Source organism: Triticum aestivum, chromosome 1B, assembly GCF_018294505.1.
Source record: "Triticum aestivum cultivar Chinese Spring chromosome 1B, IWGSC CS RefSeq v2.1, whole genome shotgun sequence".
Taxonomy (NCBI): Eukaryota; Viridiplantae; Streptophyta; class Magnoliopsida; order Poales; family Poaceae; genus Triticum; species Triticum aestivum.
In genome coordinates this window covers 683212079-683220024 of record NC_057795.1, presented here as the reverse complement: position 1 = coordinate 683220024, position 7946 = coordinate 683212079, and the positions used below count along the sequence as shown (strand labels likewise).

The following is a 7946-nucleotide window of genomic DNA, read 5'->3' as shown; positions in this document are numbered from 1 at the left end:
TGTACAAGTGCTTTCCACTCATGCGTGCGTACGTACTCCTACGTTGCGCCATCTCGTCACGTACGTATATCCGACCGACGATGCCGATCTATATATACAAGTACCTTTTTTCACGGCAACATGTGTCTCATTAATATCATAAAGAATAAAGTACAAGTCATACAAGGATCGGCATAACAAAACTGAAAAGATAACAGAACTTCACTGAGCCCGACACCAGCGTCCGTCATCTGCCACCAGCACCACCACATCAGTCACCAAAGAAAAAAATAACGAACCACCTCCTCACCCGAGCTCAACGCAGCTCCATCGATCGTTGATATGCAGCTTTGCGGACCTTTAAGGTGGCTTCACTCACCGAAAGTGAAGCCATTGCCGTCGAACGAATCAGACCGAAGCAACACTCCAGACACGTCAACGAGCTATAGATCTGGCACCCCACAACGACTAAGACGCCGAAGGAGAAAACCATGCGTGTCATCCACGAACCGAGCACACCTTCGTGCAGATGACGTGGAGGTCAGGCTGCCACGTAGACGCCTATACCTACCCTCCTCGGTCCCCGTCAGCGCGTGCAACCGTGCATTTACACGCCGGCTCGTCGGATGGGGACATATGTGGAGCGTATCGACCAGAAACGGAATGGAAGCGGATTTACAGGCCTCGATATGGAAGCCAGCTCAGCTATAGCAGTATACGCGTAGCCAGCGTGCATCCCGATCCATCACCGACACGTGTACGGACGATCGAGAGAGACAACTCTAATTACGCACGGTAGCAGATGGCCGTTGGAACCGAAATGAGAATATGGATTATGCCATGGAATCTTGCGTGCTGGCAATAGGAGTATACTCCCTCCGTCCGAAAATACTTGTCATTAAAATGAATAAAAAAAGATGTATGTAAAACCAAAGTACATCTAGATACGTCTCATTCTATATTCTATTTATTTTGATGACAAATATTTCCGGACGAAGGGAGTATTACACCTGGCGCCACAAGAATTCCAATGCCGATAATCTCAATAAAACAAAAATCCAATGGCGATTAGTTTCCTCAAGCAAAACATCCAAAGTATGAAGACATGCATGCCTACGCAGGGAACAATTAATTTCCCTGCATGTTTGGTTAGGGGTAATTACAGCCAAGGAATGAAAATAGAAAGGTACGAGACTTCAAATCTAGGGCTCCTTTGATTCAAAGGAATTCCGTGGGACTTTTTGAAGGGTTAGAATCCTTAGGATTTTTCCCTACATTTGTCGTTTGATTCACATGATTGAATCCTATAGAACTGCGTTTGGATGTCTGTACTGCAAGCCTTCGTATTGAACAATTCAACGAGGAAACTAAACATGAATACGAATTCACTTGTTTGGATGCCCATTGGATTAGCTCATGGAAACTCACTGAAGTTTCAACACCAAATCATGTTTGGATGTCAAACTATATGGAACTGGATAGTGTTTTGTTCTATATGCATCAAATCAAAAATTTGTAAAGTGTGTGACTATAATTGAATTATTATATAGCAATACAAATTAAATCATGTTTGGCATTCTGGGTCCTTATAAGCGCGCCCTTATAGAAAAATAGAAATACATTCAAAATCTCTGGGATGCATCCTGTGGCGCCGTGAGCATAGCTCGATGTCGCCTCTAGACCTTCGCCTCGGGGCAGCAAATTTTTTAAAACCCGGGAGCTTGTAGAAGCAACGGTCGGGAAGTCGTCGATGCAGAACATGAGACAAAGACGGCCGCAATATATGAACAAACCACTACCCTGGAGAAAAAAAACATCAATAAAGGCATGTACAAACTCGAAAGACCACGTTGACGATAAAAGTCGGGCGAATCCACAGAAAACGTAATCCGACTAGGTCTCGAGAGGTACATCGAAGACAGCTCCACATGCCCTTTGCTGGTGAAAACACACCAACGAAACGGTGCGAGTGCATTATTCCTACCCTGGGGCAACGGTGCCACGCCCCAAACCAAACTCGAAGACTCTCTAAAGAAGAACAAACACGAAGGCTCCCTACAAAAAAAACTGATAATATACCAAACCACTAAACTAAGCCGGTTGCATAAACCCCGTGTGGCCAAATTCAAATAGTGGCACCCATCGTCCTGATGCCCCGGTATACCTATTTTCAAGTATGGATAACCTGCAAAAAATGAACTTTCACCTTGTTAAAACAATATCATTTGGACAATTTCAGATTGTGCAAATTAAGACTGACACTCTCACTCGAATTGAATATGCATATGTTCGTTCACGGGGTTGTGTAGCCAATGTGGCACTAACTAGCTTTGTCGATCATGAGGTCAGTAGCAAACCTCATTTAGTTTGGAGGAAACCAAAACGTAAGAATTATTAGTAGTATGAAAATTTGATAGGATGACTGTGTCACTCTCAGAAATTATCGTGTCTCGTTCCTACGTAAAAAAAACTTTGAATGGATTTGTAATTTACTTCAAACAAAGAAAATGAACAATATTTCTATAAAAATCGTGTACGCATTTCCTACAAACCAAATGCATCTACAGAAATTTTTCCTATGATACCCTTGTTTCTATGCTTTTTTTTCTATGGAAATCATCCAAACAGGATAAGATTTAAATGACGCATTCGGTAGGAAAATATATAACGGTTGATGAAAGTGCGCATTGCGCCAAACTATAACGTACATGGATTTCGAAACGGCTATGACAACCGGATCTATCAAGATCCTCTTTTTAATTGAGTACTATAAACCGAATCAAACCAGAAAAGGCAAGGAAATAAAAATACTATATTTTAAATTCCCCCCACAAAATCAAAATAGAAAAAGGAAAGGAAATAAAAATACTCTTAATTTCACTTACAGAATCAAAATGTAAAAGGCAAGGAAATAAAACAAAATATATTTTAAATCTCACTAATATATATTTTTAATCGCACTAATAACAAAATCGATACTACCTTGATTATGGTTTCACAGAAAGATGAAAATTACAGCTCAGAGTTTACTTATAAATCAATACAAATCCGGCGCTGATTCAACGCCACCCACCCTCCTTCCTTCCTTCCTTCTTCTTCTTCTATTCCTTTCCTCCCAGCTCACTCCTCCCCCCACCCCACCCCACCCCCACCCCCACCCCCCTGTGGCCTCTCCATGACCGCTCCGACCCACCGCCACCGCCACCGCGCTTGACTCTTGCTTGCTTGGGCTCGCGTGTGCGTGCGTGCTTCTCTGGAGCTCGTCTTGCTAGCTAGCTAGCTCGGTCGGGCGTGTTCTTGCATGCCTGCTTGGCCGGTGAGGGGGCGGCGCTGGTGGTGAGCGGGTGGCCATGGCGTCGTCGGAGGCCGACCGGGTTCGCCGGCTGACGCTTGAGGCGGGCGGGGGCGTGGACAGGGACAAGCCGGACTCCAAGCGGGACGTGTTCGCGGATCTCGGCTCGCCGGTCTCGCCGCTGCGGCTGCGGGCCACGCCGTCGTCCTCGTCCTCGTCCGCCGGGTCGGCCAAGTCGCCGGCTCTGTGCAATGCGGCGGCGGGCGGCGGGAGGGGCGGCGGCGCTCGGAGCGTGAGCGGGAGGGGGAGCCACTCGGGCGAGCTGGCGGCGGAGAGCGGCAGCGGCAGCGCCAGCAGCAACCCGCCGCGGCCGCCCGGGCACCGGCGCTCCGGATCTGGGCCGCTGATTTTCTCCGGCGGGAGCGGCAGCTCGGGGGGCGGTGGCGGCGGGAGCACGGCGAGCTCGCCGCTCACCAATGCGCTCCCCACCGGCAACATCTGCTCGTCCGGCCGCGTCGCGCCGGCGCCCGCCGCGCCCCGGCCGCGCGCGCGCCCGGACGTGCTCGGATCCGGCACCGGCCACTACGGCCACGGCAGCATCATGCGGGGCGGCATGGCCCCCGCGAGGAGCGGCGGCATTGACGCCGCGCCGCTCGCCGGCAGATCCTCGAGGTCCCCGGCGAGCTTCCCGGCGCCGCCGGACAGCCTGCAGGAGGTCACCCGGGCCGGGAACGAGCTGTACAAGCAGGGCCGGTACGGCGACGCGCTGCGGCACTACGACCGCGCCCTGGCGCTCTGCCCGGACAGCGCCGCGTGCCGCGGCAACCGCGCCGCCGCGCTCACCGGGCTCGGCCGCCTCGCCGAGGCCCTCCGCGACTGCGAGGAGGCCGTCCGGCTCGACCCGGCCAGCGGCCGCGCCCACGGCCGCCTCGCCGCGCTCTGCCTCCGGTGAGACCCGCTCCTCCATGCATACCTCCCGCAGCTGCATTGCGTCGGATCCCCGAAGCCATTGGTCCACACAGATCTTGTATTCTCGCCTTGCTTCCCACTCTTGCTTGTGTGCTAAGCACTTCCTTGCAGATAGTACATCAGCAGCAGCTGCTATTTTGCTTGTCTTCAAAGCAAAAACTTTGATCTTGCAGATAGCCAGCTACAAGATTACATCATTTGAATTCTCTAATTAATTGCATGCCGCGAAGAATGGAAAAGAAAGATTGCATCATTTGTCGGTTTATTGTAGTCAATCAATGTGTTCTTAACGCGCTTCGCGAATTCGCATCGCAGAATGCGGTTCAAATGGAGTGCTTATTTGCATTGCGCATTGTGCATTTAGACCAGAATGTGGTCCTAGTTGATCGTTTCGATCCGACGTTAACGCCGGTGGTGTCAATGCGTGGTAATCGCGCGCTTGAATTGTTACTGAAATGGCATTTCTGATGGCCGCATTGCAGGTTTGGGATGGTTGAGAAGGCAAGGAGGCAGCTTACGCTGGCCGGGAACGCGAACCTGTCCGACCCTGCCGAGTGGCAGAAACTTTATGAGGTGGAGAGCCATCTGGGGAAATGCATGGACGCGAGGAGGATCGGAGACTGGAAGAGCGCGCTGAGGGAAGCAGACGCCGCCATTGCCAACGGAGCAGACTCCTCTCAGCTGGTAACCTCTCTGGCCTTATAGCTTGTGACATTTTTCATCCTATGAAGATACACTGTCATTTTGTGGTCAGCGTCAGAATTCAGTTTCTAACAATGGACCCATGTTTCTTATGCAGCTCCTTGCCATGAGGTCCGAAGCGCTTCTCCGGCTTAACAAACTAGAGGAGGCCGATTCGACTATTACGGGTTTGCTGAAATTGGACAGTGCATCCCTATCTTCAATGTCCACCAAACTGTCAGGCATGGTAGCTGATTCATATGTACATGTTGTACAAGCCCAGGTCAACATGGCATTTGGGAGGTACATTCTATAAAACACCGATGGGCTACGATCATTTTCCTTTCCCGATACAAGCATTGAAAGTCGGTTTCTGCAGGTTTGATGCAGCTATTGGCATTGCTGAGAAGGCTAGAGCTATTGATCCTGCAAATGCAGAGGTTGGATTGATCCTGAATAACATGAGGCTAGTAGCACGGGCTCGAGCTCAGGGGAATGACCTTTTTAAGGCGGGCAAGTTTGCCGAGGCATCTATCGCCTATGGTGAAGGGCTCAAGCATGAGTCCTCAAATCCAGTGTTGTACTGCAATAGAGCAGCTTGCTGGTCCAAGTTAGGTCGGTGGGCGAAAGCCGTTGAGGATTGCAATGAGGCGCTGAGGATCCAACCTAGCTACACAAAAGCTCTCTTAAGGCGGGCAGCGTCCTATGCAAAGGTAAGCAACCTGCACACGTTGACATCATGACATGGTCCTGGTTACTCACCTAGTAGTATGCTTTTGACACCTCCCTGTTGGCATTGTTGTAGCTTGAGCGTTGGGCTGATTGTGTGCGAGACTATGAGGTGCTTCGCAAGGAGCTTCCTGGCGACACGGAGGTTGCGGAGTCATTGTTCCATGCCCAAGTCGCGCTGAAGACAACCCGTGGTGAGGAGGTATCAAATATGAAGTTTGGTGGAGAGGTTGAGATAGTTACCAGCATAGAGCAAGTCCGAGCTGCTATACATTCGCCCGGTGAGTTTTTCCTCAGCTGTTATAAATTTTTTTTTCATGTCCGTAATCATGCTAGTATTGTTCAGTTACCCTCATGCTTTGCCCTAGTTCTATACTTAAAAGAGTTATCAAGATTTTCTTGCATATGCTTACTTGTCTGTATTCGGTTCTCAAGATGGCCTGACTGATGAAAATGGACACTTTCAGGGGTGACTGTTCTTTACTTCATGGCAACAATGAATCAGCAGTGTGCACAGATTACCCCATCAGTGGATGCTCTTTGTTCCGAGTGCCCTTCGGTGAATTTTCTGAAGGTAATAAACCTAACATCTCTCTCTCTCTCTGTATATATCAACTACTATTACAGTATGCCACATCTTACAAAGTCTTCCAAGTTGCTAACCGATCCCTTGCATATGCAAACTTGCAGGTAAATGTTGATGAGAGCCCAATGATAGCAAAGGCAGAGAATGTGCGCGTAGTCCCGACATTCAAGATATACAAGGATGGCGCACGGGTGAAAGAGATGATCTGCCCTAGCTTACACGTTTTACGCTATTCAGTGAGGCACTATGCTGTCTCCAATTCTTGAGGAGGTCATACCAGTGGCACCCATACTAGTCCTTTGATGCATAGAGTTCCCCCGGTCGATTGCCGGCATTTTACCAACACATTTTTTCTATAGAATCAGCCCCTCCACAGCACCTCAGCAGCCTCCATTGAGCATGAACCAAATTAAATTTTGTATATCAAAGAGTTTGCCATCACCCCCCATCCTGTTGCTAGTCCTGAGTCCTGACCCTTCATTCGACCTATTCTTGGATCATTTAGGCTCCCTCATTTCCTACTATCACTAGTACCCACCATTGCATCAACCTTGAGCAATTCTTTCATCTCTTGCAACTCTGCTCTCTGCCACCATTTCCATACATTCATTCTGCTCTGCGCCGTAGAAAGACAGACGCTTCTCAGAGAAAAAAATAAAGCCCCTGACATATTTCTAGATGCATATGCCATTGTTAGAGAGGGAGGAGGAAGAGATAAGAAGAGGCCTGCCGAGCGCCGGCTTCTTCGTTACGTGTACATAAGTCATATTATAGCAAACAAAAATTGGAGGATTGGTTATTCTGCGGGGGAACGAACGGTCGCGCCGTTTTTGGCGCCAGGCCAGTTTCCATTTGAGTTGAGAAGGATGTTGATGTAATCTGGTAGGAAGGTTGTCATTTTCATGTCGTGTGGAGGGCCATGTGGCGCTGATGTGATACATATACATGCTGACATTTCTTTCTTTCTTTGTTTCTATGAATAAAAATAGCCCGACATTCATTCTTTCTGCCCCATTTGTGCTCTGCTCACTCATTCTGCGGTTTTGCGTCTTTTCTTTTTGTCTCCCATTCTTGCAAATCCTCCGTTTTTGCGACCTTGAAGATCAGCTCCTTGCTATACCTAGCAGAGTACTGGCGTGTGCTGATTTTGTTTCTTTTTACATGAGTGCCAGCATTGTTTCCTTGGGAACAAAAGGCGCCATTTTCGCCAATGTTACAGATGCAATTGCTACTACTTACTGAACTGCATTGCACATTGCTGAAGTATGTTTGGTTCAGAGGGTTTTTGAACTGTCCTGTCGCAATTGTTCGGTTTGCTACGCGTATCAGTTGCAATGCCCGCTGAAGCTGAATTTGGGTTTCAACCAGCCAACCGAATGAATCCTACACGATCGAAATTGCGAGTTTTGTTTTGCCAAAATGGAAAATCATAGTACATACTACCTCCGATCCATAAAAAGTGTCGCAGTTTTGAACTAACCCTAATTTAAAACTAGTTTAAAACTGCGATACTTATTTTGGACCGAGGGAGTAATTATTTATTTTTGCTCGCCTTTTGGCCAAGGGTTGCGGCAACCAAACTTGCAATGATTTGTGGCTAAACAACCGCCGACTGGCCCTTAAATTGGCACCCTTTATCTGCTCCTGTGGCAACACTTGGCATCAGGCCAGCAAGGCAGCACTCAAGTTTTAGTTTAGTTTGTGGGCACA

General features: G+C 48.6%; 1 protein-coding gene across 1 annotated transcript; it reads left to right on the top strand.

The window, feature by feature from the left end:
* The first annotated feature begins 3114 nt into the window (after nt 1-3114).
* On the top strand, nt 3115-7243 carry LOC123149028 (TPR repeat-containing thioredoxin TTL1). Its single transcript, XM_044568557.1, has 7 exons — nt 3115-4219; nt 4723-4924; nt 5040-5224; nt 5301-5634; nt 5727-5931; nt 6118-6224; nt 6341-7243. Exons 1-7 carry the CDS (start codon nt 3330-3332, stop codon nt 6500-6502), a joined length of 2085 nt encoding a protein of 694 aa, XP_044424492.1. The 5' UTR covers nt 3115-3329; the 3' UTR covers nt 6503-7243.
* Nucleotides 7244-7946: the final 703 nt, after the last annotated feature.

Bases quoted from the DNA above. Each gene is read 5' to 3' on its own strand.
- LOC123149028 (XM_044568557.1), top strand. From the start codon at position 3,330: ATGGCGTCGTCGGAGGCCGACCGGGTTCGCCGGCTGACGCTTGAGGCG. The intron at 4,925-5,039 runs GTAACCTCTCTG...TTTCTTATGCAG, and splicing joins GAGCAGACTCCTCTCAGCTG to CTCCTTGCCATGAGGTCCGA. The intron at 5,225-5,300 runs GTACATTCTATA...CGGTTTCTGCAG, and splicing joins GTCAACATGGCATTTGGGAG to GTTTGATGCAGCTATTGGCA.